At 34.3% G+C, this 13804-nt stretch overlaps 1 protein-coding gene across 1 annotated transcript in view; it reads left to right on the top strand.

Annotated features, from left to right (window-relative positions):
- DCC (DCC netrin 1 receptor) overlaps nucleotides 1-13804 on the top strand; it is a 1166576-nt gene that overhangs the window by 1096286 nt on the left and 56486 nt on the right. The window contains 1 exon segment of the mRNA XM_029216808.1: nucleotides 10350-10511. Within this exon segment, the coding sequence (XP_029072641.1) occupies nucleotides 10350-10511 (162 nt within the window).

Here is a 13804-nt window from a genome sequence, read left to right as displayed (position 1 = left end):
CAAACATGCATTGCCCTTTATTTGACTTTCCTTCTGGATACCTTTTTTCCTCTAGGAATGACTCAGTAGCTATCTCTAACAAAGTTCTATGCATCTTTCAAAGACCAGAGAGATATTGATGCTTTCATAAATTCTTTCCTCTCTGATTATTCCATCCAGAAATGAGGGCTTCCTTTCTCATGTTTGAATGGCCTTTCTTTTTAACACTTGTGAGGCATTAATTCCACATGGTACTGCCTCATATGCTTAGGTATTCAAGTCCAAATTTTCTCTCCTCTAAGAGGTCGTGTATCATGTGATAGGGAGGGAATGTATCTAATTAATCTTCATAGACACACATTGTATAACTCAATACCTAGCACAAAATTGGTACTTGCCAAATATCTGTCAGGACTTCCCTGGTGGTCCACTGGCCAAGACTCCACGCTCCCAATGCAGGGGGCCCGCGTTTGATCCAGGGAACTAGATCCTGAATGCTGCAGCTAAGACCTGGCACAGCCAAATACATAAATAAATAGTAAAAAAAAAAAAAAAAAAAAAAAGTTAAATAAATAAATATCTGTCAAGTGAATGACTGGATGAATAAATAAATGTATTATAAGACTGCCTTGTGTATACAAATCAATTCTCACCGCAAAGTAAAGGAGCTGTTACAGTGGAGGATTACTGGACTGAATGTCAATATTATGACATAGTATCAGGGTGTTTCGTGTTTGGTAATTGCAATACTTGTTGCTTTTGTTGTGGTCATCCATTTACAATGCTTGGTGTCAGTCTATTTATCTGTTGTAAAAATAAAATACAGTGTGTGTGTGTGTGTGAAAAAAAAAAGAATGCCTTGTGTTTATAACACTCCAGTGTTTTAGGGCTCTTTTTTTTTTAGCAGTAATAGATAGAATAAGATAAAATTTCTGGTATACTAAGGGCAGTTTAAGTTGTTTTCATTAGACAAGAAAGGAAATAATGTGATTAGAAAGAAAGAGGAATGAAATGAAATCTAACAAGCATTGAGAACTTCTAAATATTATTCACTTGCTAACTACCTTGCTAATTATCATTTCATTTAATCCTCACAATATTCTTACATGGTGAGATTATCCTGATTTTACAGATGGGAAACAGAGACTCAAGCAGTTTAAGAAACTTACTCCAGGACACAACTGGGCAGCCTATGAGCCTCTATGGTATACTGCTTTTCTAAAGATAAAGATGCCTTATATTATTTATATTCATTTTTTTTAACATCTTTATTTGAGTATAATTGCTTTACAATTATACTGTGTGTTAGTTTCTGCTTTGTAACAAAGTGAACCAGTTATACATATACATATATCCCCATATCTCCTCCCTCTTGCGTCTCCCTCCCTCCCACCCTCCCTATCCCACCCCTCTAGGCGGTCACAAAGCACCGAGCTGATCTCCCTGTGCTATGCGGCTGCTTCCCACTAGCTGTATCTATAGCACCATGTTCTATGAAATGGTAATTACCAGATAAAATATAAACTACCTGAAGTGTTTTTTAGTTCTTAAAACCCACAGGAAATGGTATTTAATTTCATTGAAGTACAAAATCTGTTTATTTGTCTAAGAATATACTTCATGGTTGAAAACATTATGTGGCATATGCTACTTCTTACCCCTGAGCACACTTCACAGCTAAGTAAGCTGATGCCCATGAGAAGCATACCAGCTGATAGTATAGGCAGGAAAAGACCCCGGATATTCTGATTTCCCCAGTCGAGTGTTGTTTCCTGCAAAATGGTAGCAAAAAGTGAGTATTGTTACGATGGCCAAAGAATTATTTTAAATGTTTTTCTTACTAAAAATGAAATTAATTACAAGAAATCAGAAGCTTCAGGTATAACTTTCCTTAATTTTTTAAAGATAAGTAAGAGTTATATGCTGGGTTTCCAGGAATCAGACTGAATAGAGATTGGAAAACAGGAGATGTATTAGCAAGTGCCTCAGGAATAACACCTGTGAGGGTAAAGGATGCAGGATTGCTGGGAGGGAGATATTGAACTGATGATGCAGTTTGATGGAGGCCTCAGCTGACCCTGTAGGTTGCTGTGGTGCTGGAATTGTCCTCTGTGTTGTCCCAAATGAGGTGGGAGGGGAGGGGCTGTTCTGTAGTCTTTGATGCAGGCTGCTCCTAGGAAGTAAGGTGTAACCTTGGGTGAGCAACTTCTCTGCTGAGAGCAGTTCTGGAGAGATGTAGATTTTCTTACAGTTTCAGTATTTTATTACTCGATGGAACCTAACTATTTGTTTGGCCTTGGAAAGATTCCCTTTCCATTTTCAACCTGTGTTTTCTTCTTCTGTAAAATACAGGAGAGCTGAGGAATCAGAACTAGGAAATATGTAGACGGAAGCGGATACCCTGTAAGATCACATCAGTTGTACAGTTTTAATAATTTACTGTATGAGAGTTTTGCTGGGTAAAAGCCTCTTGAATTCCTTTTTTTTTTTTTTCAGTTTTTTCTTTCCTAGTAAATATTTGAGGGAAAACTGTAAAATTCGCCTTTAAAAAAAAGAAATCTCAAAAAGTTAAACTAGAGGCTATTAAAAAGACTGAGGCAAAGAAAAGCATACAGTTTTGCTTTGGGGATAGCTTGGATGCTGCTATGGCTACTGGTTTGGGGGCTTTCTAGAACATTCACTATGAGTGTCAACTCTTTTTTTTCCCCGTTCCCACTCTCTGCTTTAATCACTTGACTGCAGAACTCAAACTCAAACAAAGAAGCTATTGAAAAGTAAAATAAAGCCGCATGAGGAAAAAGCAAGATTTTAAAAACTGGAATTCTCTTAGCTTGAGGTGCTGTATTACCAGAGGTTCTCTTGTGCACAGATGGACACTGGGAGAGACTGGCCTATGAAAGGCCAGTTTCCTAACCTCTGAAATATTTGATTTCAAATCAGAATCTTTGTCTGACCGTTACATACGTGGTGTGAGAAGCCAGTGCCTTAAGACTGGTCCCAGCTCAATGGGCTTCTGGAACATTTATTCCTTCACCTTGTGGATTCCCGCATCTGACGAAGAATGCTTCCTTAAGAGTAATAAGTGCAAACAATTCTTTTAGTACAATAAACACAAGTGCATACAAATTTTCAGCTCTTCAGAACTGTGGGAGCAGTGGCAAGGTGCAGAAAGTTCAGAGCTCATTTAAATTTGCATTAGAAATGATATCATTACCTAGTATATGTTTCCAACCAATATTTGATAACTTTATTAAGATCAGTTTTTATTCTTTGAGTCTTGAACGTTATATTTCATTCCTTCTGTTACTGTGAATTTCTGCAGAAGGACTATTTTTTATGTATCCCTATAACTCCCACAGTGCTGTGTAAATGACTTTGTATAACAGTTGTTACTAAATATGGGTTGAAAGCACAGAGGCTGTTTCTTGATAGTTCTACAAGCAAATGATTTTTATGTAAAGTTTGTTGATTAGTAATTCCACTGGACTACACTGGATTACTGGATTAATTCCACTGGATATCCAAATCAGCAGGTCAGTAAGATTGTGCAGACACGGTCAAAACATGGCCTTTAAGTTCAAGATGGTACATATGAGGAATACAGAATTGTGTTTTTAGGGAGGATTTTACAAGGCAAAAAATAGCTTGATTATCAGAGATATAGGAATAATCCAGAAGGGACCTGACAAAGAGTTGGTGGAAGAATTTTGAATGATGGAGTACAAAAGGTACTCTAGCTTTTAGAAAGGTTTCCTAGAACAATATGAAAAATAAAAACTCCGTTGCTTTTTTTTAAAGTATAGTTGATTTACCATAGTGTGTTAGTTTCAAGTGTATAGCCAAGTGATTCAGTTTTTTATAGATTATTTTCCATTATAGGTTATTACAAGATATTGAATATGATTCTCTCTGTTATACAGTAAATCCTTGTTGCTTACATACTTTATGTATAGTAGTTTGTATCCATTAATCCCACACTCCTAACCTGTCCCTCCATCCCTCTCCCCTTAGGTAACTATAAGTTTGTTTTCTGTGTCTATGAGTCTGTTTCTGTCCTGTATATAGATTCATTTGTATTATTTTGAGATTCCACATATAAGTGATATCTTGTAGTATTTGTGTTTTTCTGTCTGACTTACTTCACTAAGTATAATGTTCTCTAGGTCAGCCATAAAAAAAATGAAATATTGCCATTTGCAGCGACATGGATGGACTAGAAGATTCCTCACTTTTTCAGATTTATGTCACCCAATTCTTCCTTAATTCCTAACATCTTAGAGGTTTCTACAACAAAATGCACTATCTTTTCTTCCAGGATCTTTCTCATCTGAGTCAAGTCTTTTGGGCGGTCTGGGGTAACTTATAAAAGATTAAAGCAGATGGGCTCACAGTGTCCTGGGAAAGTCACTGGTCTGCAGAGAAGGAAGCTGTGTGATGCCTCAAGCTCATCTCAAAGGAGTCCTCTAGCCCCAGATCAGAGTCTACTTTTCCTGCAGTCTCATCTGTCTGATGTCCTTGGTGTCAAAATGTACTCTCAGATGTTCACAACTATTTCACATTTCTGGACTTCAGAGCCATATCTCATTTGAGAAGTGAGTGAAGGCTGCAGGAGGCTGTAAGGGTCTTAAGGTTCCCTGCTCACATTTGCTCTTAGGACGTTTTCATAGGTGCCCTGTGGCAGTCACTAGTCCAGTCACTTCCACATCGTATCTCATCTTGTAAAGTGTGTGAAAACCACATGAAAAGTGGGCTGGCAGGATAGATTTAGATAAACTAAGAGCCTTCCCTTAGCTCCTAAATGACAGAACCAGGATTTGAACCAGGTTGATTTTATAATCATAATTCCAGTTATTTTCTTCCTCTGGAGAAAGAACTTTTCTTTCTAATCTCATAAATCTTACAGTGTCACACTTCCCTCAGGTTCAAATTTGAGTTAAAAAAACACTATTTAGTTTCCTCTAACTTAACGTACTCCTCTTTCAAATGTAAGATGGTATTTTTTAATAGAACTAATTAGCATTTTAATAGAACTATAATGGCAATAATTGTCAGTATCTTTGGAAAAGTTTGGCTTATATTTTAAGTGGTCATATTTTTTAAACTTTTACTTATTTTTAAACAGTTTTATTGAGATATAACTATATATATAAAACTGTACGTATTTAATTTATACAAATCTACTAAGTTTAGATATATGCATACACCCATGAAACCATCACCATACTCAAAGTCATAGACATATAAGAAGGTTGTTTTAACAGTACTTCCTATTGAATGGTATTCAGCTCAGTCCTGGGGCAGATCTATAGGAACCCAGCAGATTAATATAAATAACCCATATTTCCACAGTGCTGACTCCTGACCCCTCACCCTGCTGCACTTCCATGTGGATAATCTCTTTAATCCTCAGAACCACACCATAAAGTTGGTACCATGATCATCTCCACTTTACAGATGAGAAAACCAAGAAACAGAGAGCATATATACCCTCTCAAGTGAATGTATAGTTATCCACTACTGCATAACAAATTACCCCCAAAATGTAACAACATAAAACAGCCATTTATTTTTTTCAACAGCTTCTGAGGGTCAGGAATACAGGAGTGATTTAGCCAGGCAGTTCTGCCTCAAGACATGACTCCTGGCTTCCTCCAGAGTGAATTATCAGAGAGAGAGAGAGAGAGAGAGAAAGAGAGAAATCTCATTTAACCTAATTTTGGAAGTGACATACCATCACTTCCATTGCATTCTTTGGTCACCAGACCAACCCTGGTGAAATGTGGCAGGAAACTCCAATAGGGATGTGAAGACATGAGGAGAGAGTCAGTGGGAGATATCTTAGATACTGGCTGTGACATTTATTCACTACCAAGTGGCAGAACTGGATAGTGAACCCAGGCAGTTTGACCTCAGTTTGGGCTCTTTACCACTATGAGCAGATACTGACACACCATTGTAAAGCAATTATACTCTAATAAAGATGTTAAAAAATTTTTTTAAAAATAACTGCAGAACACATCATTGTGAATGTTCAGTATTTTCCTAAAGGTGGAGGTTGTGGATACTTGTGGCGGCCATCCAGTGACAATTGCTTGTTAAAGGACACCTGAAAATGTGAAGGAAATTAGAATATTTATCAAGGGCTATGGACACTACATTTCCAAATAGTCCAGAGTATATATAGGCCATTGCCAATATAAAGAGATGCTAAAGAGAAGCAGAATGAGAAATCATTTGACTTAAACTCTTTGCACTTCAAAATATTATCTTTACTCTTCTGTTTGTCCGCCTCTTCTCCTCAACAAATCTCTCAAATCTGTCAAGTATCATGGTGAGAAATCTCTACAGAGAGCTTTATTTCTTAAAATTGTAGCTTTAAAAATAAAATCTCTACTTTAGATTTCCTATCAGTCATGTTTAGTGCTAACATTTTAAAATGTTGTAAAAGTTTTTGAATATCAACATGCCCTGTTCAGGGCACTAACTAATTTGGTGAGGGAATTTCCACTTGAAAAATCTTTGTGTGTCAGTATGACATATAAATTCAATTGTCAGCAAGCTGTGTCAGAACAGATTTCTAGTCATAGTCGGCCACAAAGCAGAGATTTATTGAAAATGCTTGATGATATCGCTCTCTGAGCTGTTTTACATAAACAGAGCAGTGCAGTGAATGCCTTGAATTGTAGTGTGAGGGCGTGTGTACGTGTGTGTGTTTCTGGCTCTCAAAACTGACATGTAGAGGGAAAATACCAAAATGCACTTCAATACACAGTGTTGGATCCAACTTATTTCCGAGTGATTAGTTTCACAACAACAGTTTTATAAGTAAGGGTAGATGTCTGTGCCGTTTTAGAAATGAATCACGCATCAGAATACTTCAAAACCAAAGCTTTGGAATACTGACTATTCTATTTCATGTCAGGGTATAGAAGAATGAGAATTTCTGAGGTGCAGAGACATACAACCGATTTATTATTTTTTAAAGAACTTTTATTATTTGCAAACCTTTTGTACCCAGGTCAGTAGTCAAAATGCAAAACTCATGAAAAGTAAAATTTCTTTTCTTCAGTAATGAAAGACTTGGAGCTGGAATATAAATTTAGTCTCTTGGGTTCTCTCAGCTTTCTAACTTATACAGAATCTGTGGCTTGCCAAATTATTTTATGTTTCTCTATTCAAATTTATTCAGCTCGAAACAGGAGATATTTATGACATTTTTTTTCTAAATGTATTCTAAAAGATTGGTTAAATTCACATAACAGTATTGATTAGAAAGGTGCGCAATTTGTCAAGTGGGTGCCTTCCGCATCTAAAGGTGACTATCATTGTCACATTTATTTATGAGTAAAAATTGTCAACACAGGAAAGGCTTTGCAATTTGGCAGTCAACCTTAATGACTATGCAGTGATCTCATTTTGATCAGTAAGATGTGTGAATTCATTAAATTAACTGCTTCAGAGACTGAGATTTTGAGTTATATGAACACAGACTTTACGTTATTATATGACTCTTATTTACAAATGTATTCAAATCTATTATTATTATCATTATTATTACTATAGTAACATAGTAACTATACACATCAGGATACTAAATAATACATCAAACCATGTAAAAAATCTCCAATGGGTTAAAATGACAAATTTCTAAATATTACTTCTAGAAAATCTTTCTTATTAACTCACCTGAAAAATATGAAGTATCTCCAGCACCATACTTTGACAGACACAAAGACTATAAAATTATAACCTTTTCCTTTGGAGAATTTATAATTATTTTGGCTAGTATCTGATTTGAATTTCTGATTCTTTTTAAAAGTTTCCTTGTCATTTTATTTCTTTTCCCTTTTCTAAAGTCTGTTCATATGTTTGTATAGCCACAATTTACTCTTTATAAAATATTTTATAGATTATAAAGCGTCTTCATTTATGATGCTATATATCATTTAATAATCTCAGTTTTTCATTCGAGTCCTCCCAAAAATAATTTAGAAAAGCTTTGTATCACCACACACAGTTTTAACTTAACATTTACAATATTATAAGTTAAGTATCTGTGAAATATGTAATTTTTCTGGTATTCCACTCTTTCAAATAAAGCCAAAAGTATAAAAATACCATAGCAATATGATACCCACATCATCCATTTACAAAATACATGAGGAAGCTCCCTTTTACAGAGAAAAGTTGTATCACTCATTTTTTCCTTGAACTAGTACCTACAATTCACTTTCCCCACAGAATATACAGTTGTCATCTGTTTTTATGACTATCTTTGATCGATCATCTATCTTATTTCTTTGAAACATAATATTTTTATAAACTGAGATGTTAGATTTATATTATAAACTTACGTGACCACAAGTTTTTAACTGCTAATTATTTTTCTTCTCGGTGTGTTAACATTACAATTAGTATTTCTGCACAATTGTATATAAAATAAGATTGTATTAGAATTCTATCACTTAATGACATGAAAGATGCTTCTTTTGTACAACTAATGCATGTATTCATGGATGAACATTACTTACTGCATAAATTCTATTCCAATGTTTTCTCTTTTTGATCTAAACATTGAGAAACCTTGTTTGCATTAAGTATGAGCAAGTGCAATAACAATGAGATTTTTATAGCAATTATTCAAAGATTCAAACTCCTTCCAAATTACATGCCAGAATTATTCTGTGAACTCTCATACAAAGTTACTTTTAATAGTATTTCAGTAAACAACTAGATAATGTCTTCCTTCAATTTTTCTGGAAGTAAAAGTTTTAGAAACTACCTAAATTTCAAAGGTATTTATTACTCATTCAAGTTACTTACTTTCTAATTTTCTAGGAGATACAACAGTAAAAAGCTTTACTAAGACTTACAAAGTAATTATAAAATAGATATGCAGATTTTTTTCACTTAGAGGTACTTTGTGTAATACAATATACTAAGACAGGATTGGAAACATTGAAATATCACTTATATCTTTACTAACATAATTTTTTGAAAAAATGTTTTATCCCATTAAATAATTAATATGTATTTTTATTCGATTCAGATAAAACAACCATTACTTAACCAACTGAAAAAAGAGTTAGTCTTCATTGTCAAACCAGTCAGTCAAAACTTTTTATCTGAAAAAAACCCAACTTCGTTTTTCAATTAAACATGTTAATAGGCACTTTAGGAAGTGTTATAAATAAACTGAAAAATAAATTCTCGAATGCAGTTTTAAGAGCTAGTTTACTAGAAGCAGTCTTTTTATTTTAAAGTGTTATGTATTTAATGTAATTAATCTGCATTTTTAAGTTAAAATGTTTTTAAAATCTGTTTCTAACAATAGTGCAAGATAATCTGTATCTTGATGATGAAATTACTTTCATAAGAGGGATGTGATTAAAAAAAAAAGATTTTCCTTTGGTAAATGTACACTGCTGTGCATGCTGAACTCCAGCAATTGACATTAGGGTATAATTAAATAGAAAATCAAGTATATAACAGAAATAACTTCATTAATTTTATACACAGAAATATACTGTTGAAATTGATCATACCGGTAGCTAGCTTAATTTTTATTTTTAGTTAATGAGAGGTAGGGAATACTAAACATTTTATAACATGGAGATTGACTACACTTAGAGTAAATATTTCATAATAAGATATAATTGAACAGATATTTGAATAATGAATGGAACAATGCTCACTAAACCTAGAAAATATTGTGTAAGATATCATCTGTGGGTTTAAGTGAATATAACTTAAAACATGTTTGGTATTCACAGAAAACATTCAGTTGCATTTAAATTAATGTGTCACTAAGTTGTACTACTATTTTGGCTGTTTGAAAGTATTTTCTTTCTATTTAAATACAAATCCTTTGTGTGATTATTTAGACTATAACTTGCTATTCTCTCTCCAGACTATAGATCTCCAAAGCATTACATTCTTTCACGGAATTAATAGACTATTCCCATTTTCTTAGCCCACTCTATATAATATATTCCATTTCTGAACAACACAGTATTTCTAATGTCATCATTCTTGCCTAGGAGAAAGACTAAAACAAAAACTAAACTAAACTAAATAAAAGCCAGGAAGCCTTAAGATGGCTTTATGATGGCTGATGAATCATTTCCTTGTTTGAAACCATGAAAAGTTTTAAACCTCAGGGTAATGCTCCCTGGTAAGATTCTTAGAGTGAGTTATCTCTTCTGAGCTAAGAAAGGGACTTTCTGGAAAGAGAGGTAAGTAAAGGAACCTACATGGTACTGTGAAGACGTGCATGGATTTGAAGATGTGAAAATGTAGCCATTTCCTTTTTGCTTGTTAGGTGCATACATAGAATTATACATACTAACGATAACATCTTTGTTTTGCAGCTGTCGTGAGTGCCATCCCTGTGCCAACCCTAGAAAGTGCCCAGTACCCAGGAATCCTTCCATCGCCCACGTGTGCTTACCCCCACCCGCAGTTCACCCTCCGGCCTGTGCCGTTCCCTACACTGTCAGTGGACCGAGGTTTCGGAGCCGGAAAAAGTTAGTGTATTGCATTTTCCTTTCTTTTTACTAAGAACAAATGAATAATACCAAGGATGTTTTGTCAAGTGTGTAGCATTTTGGTGTTCTTATCCTTTGGAAAAATTGATATACTTATGACCTGTGTACTAGAATTTTCTTTTCCAGCATCATCTGTTTTTTTGGACCCTATGTACATGCTTTTGGACTGATTTTCTAGGAGTCTTTCCATAGTCCATTGCACTGACAGTATGGGGAGTCATGGGGAAACAAAGATTAACTGCTTCAGTAAAGCAGTGATGTGATGGGTGCTTGAAATTAATTTGTTCTGTTAACTGGGAAGTTAATAAGCAAGTGACTGTCCTCCAACATTCTTATTTAAGTGTCTGTTGGTTATAACTAAAGATGTCTCATTGATTTTCCTTATAACCAATAACTGTATGAAAGCTCTCTTTATTAAATCAGTTCAGCGATACATTTTCATCTTTAAGAAATAGTTGCTGGAAATGAAAAATTCCCAGAGTGGTATTTCATCTGTTTTTATGTATGTATTTTTCCAGTTTTAATGAGATATAATTGACATTTAACATTGTATAAATTTAAGGTGTACAAAATGTTGATTTGATACACTTATGTATTGCAAAATGATTACCACCATAACCTTAGCCAACATCCCCATCATGTCACATAATAAGCATTTCTTTTTTTGTAATAAAAATATTTAAGAGCTACTCTCTTAGCAACTTTCAAGTGTATAATACAGTATCATTAACTATAATCACTATGCTGTACATTAGATCCCCAGAACTTATTCATCTTATAAGTGGAAGTTTGTACTCTGACCAATATCTCCCTTCTTCTCTCAACCCCCAGCCCCTGGTGAACATAATTCTAGTTTCTATTTCTACGAGTTTGGCTTTTTTAGATTCCACATATAAGTGATGTTATATAATGTATGTCTTTCTCTGTCTGACTTATCTCATTCAGCATGATGTCCTCAAGGTCTATCTATGTTGTTGCAAATGGCTGGATGTCCTTCTTTCTTATGGCTGAATAAGATAGATAGATAGATAGATAGATAGACAGATAGATAGATAGATAGATAGATAGAGATGTAGATGTAGATATAGATATAAATATAAATATAGATAGATACATATCTCACATCTTCTTTACCCATTCATCCTGGACAAAAACTTAGCTTTTTCAGTGTTTTGGCTATTGTGAATAATGCTGCAAAAAGCACAGGAGTGCAGATATCTCTTTGATATCCTGATTGCCTTTGGCTACACCCAGAAGTGGGATGACTGGATCATATGATTGTTCAATTTTTAATTTCCTAAGGAACTTCCATACTGTTTTCTATAGTGGCTGCACTCATTTATATTCCTACTAACAGTGCAAAAGTGTCTCTCTTTCTGCACATCCTTGCCAATACTTGTTATCTCTTGTTTTTTTTATTTTAGCCATTCTAATAGATGTGAGGTGGTATCTCATTGTGGTTTTGATTTGCATTTCCCTAATGATCAGTGATGTTGAGCACCTTTTCATCTATCTGTTGGTCTTTTATATTCCCTCTTCGGAATAATATCCATTCAGTTCCTCTGCCCATTTTTTAATCACATTGTCTTTTTGCTATTGAGTTGTATGTGTTCTTTATATATTTTGTATATTAACCACTTATCAGATGTTTGATTTGTAAGAATTTTCTCCCCTTACCTTTTCATTTTCTTTTTTTGTAGAAGCTGTTTAATTTGATGTAGTTCCACTTGCTTATTTTTGCTCTTGTTAGCTTTGCTTTTGGTGTCCAATCAAAAAAATCATTGCCAAGACCAATGTCTAGGTTTTCTTTCAGGAGTTTTACAGTTCCAGGTCTTATGTTCAAGCCTTTAATCCATTTTGAGTTTATTTTTGCGGATGGTACCAGATAGGGGTTCAGTTTTATTCTTTCACATGTGACTATCCAGTTTTCCCACCACCATTTATTGAAGAGACTCTTCTTTCCCCATGATATATTATTGGATTCCTTGTTAAATATTAGTTGATTTTTATATGTGGAGATTTATTTGGGCTCTCAATTCTGTTCCATTGGTCTGTGTCTGTTTTATGCTAATACTATACTGTTTTAATTGCTATAGTTTTGTGGGATAGCTTGAAATCAGGAACTATGATGCCTCCAGCTTTGTCCTTAGGATTGCTTTCAGCTATTCAGAATTTCATACAAATTTTAGGATTTTTTTCTCTATTTCTGTAAAAATGACATTGGAATTACAGTAGGAATTGCGTTGAATATATAGATGGCTTTGGGTAGTAATTTTAACAATATTAATTCTTCCAATCCATGAACACAGTCTATCTTTCCATCTTTTGTAGCTTGTTCAATTTCTTTCATCAAAGTCTTTCATCAAAGTCTTCTTTCATCAATTTCTTTCATCAAATATTAATTCTTCCAATCCATAAACACAGTCTATCTTTACATCTTTTGCAGCTTATTCAATTTCTTTCATCAAAGTCTTGTAGTGTTCAGTGTAGAGCTCTTTCGCCTCCTTGGTTAAATTTATTCCTAAGTATTTTGTTCTTTTTGATGCTATTGTAAATGAGATTGTTTTCTTAATTTCTCTCTCTGATAGTTTGCTGTTAGCATATAAAAATGCAACTGATTTTTGTATATTGATTTTGTATCCTGAGAGTAGTATTTCATTTGTTTCAGGGAATGTAGGAATGGAGAAAGAATCTCAAGCTATTATATATACCCTGGTGATTTTTCCTGTGCCATTTGGTTTTTTTTTTTTCTTCAAGCACAGCATTTTAAAATCTATTTTATGGCATTCTTCTCCTTGTTACGAACGGGTGACTCAGCAGCTCCTGTGAGATGGGATATTTCATAATAGATAAGATGGTAACAGCAATAAAATATATTTGTGGGGTAGCTATATTCTTTCCAACTCAACAGGGACAGCTCTAAGAAATCATAAATCATCTAGATGTAACAAGGTTAGAATTAAAAGGCATTAGGAATCTACCAAGAGATAATTATATTTATTTTTCTTTTTCTCACTGCACATCATGTCTAGAGAATAGAGTTGTGTGCAGAAACTCGAAGAACAAAGCCCCCCAAACCATACTGAAGGAATTTAAATATGAAAGGTGTGAGAAGTCCAACAACCCAAAATTTCCGAATCCCCAGACAACTAGGACGATGATTCTAGTCAGAGAATTCAGAACCCACAAGTCCCTTCTTCAACTTCTGAAATGAACTGTCCCCAACAGAAAAGAGAGGTTTATAGTTTTAGTTTGGTTTTCTCCTCATTGGTTTGTTG

Source organism: Monodon monoceros, unplaced genomic scaffold (assembly GCF_005190385.1).
Source record: "Monodon monoceros isolate NGI ecotype Baffin Bay Population unplaced genomic scaffold, NGI_Narwhal_1 Super_Scaffold_1, whole genome shotgun sequence".
NCBI lineage: Eukaryota > Metazoa > Chordata > Mammalia > Artiodactyla > Monodontidae > Monodon > Monodon monoceros.
Note: the sequence above shows the minus strand (reverse complement) of the source record. Positions and strands in the feature narration are given on the sequence as shown.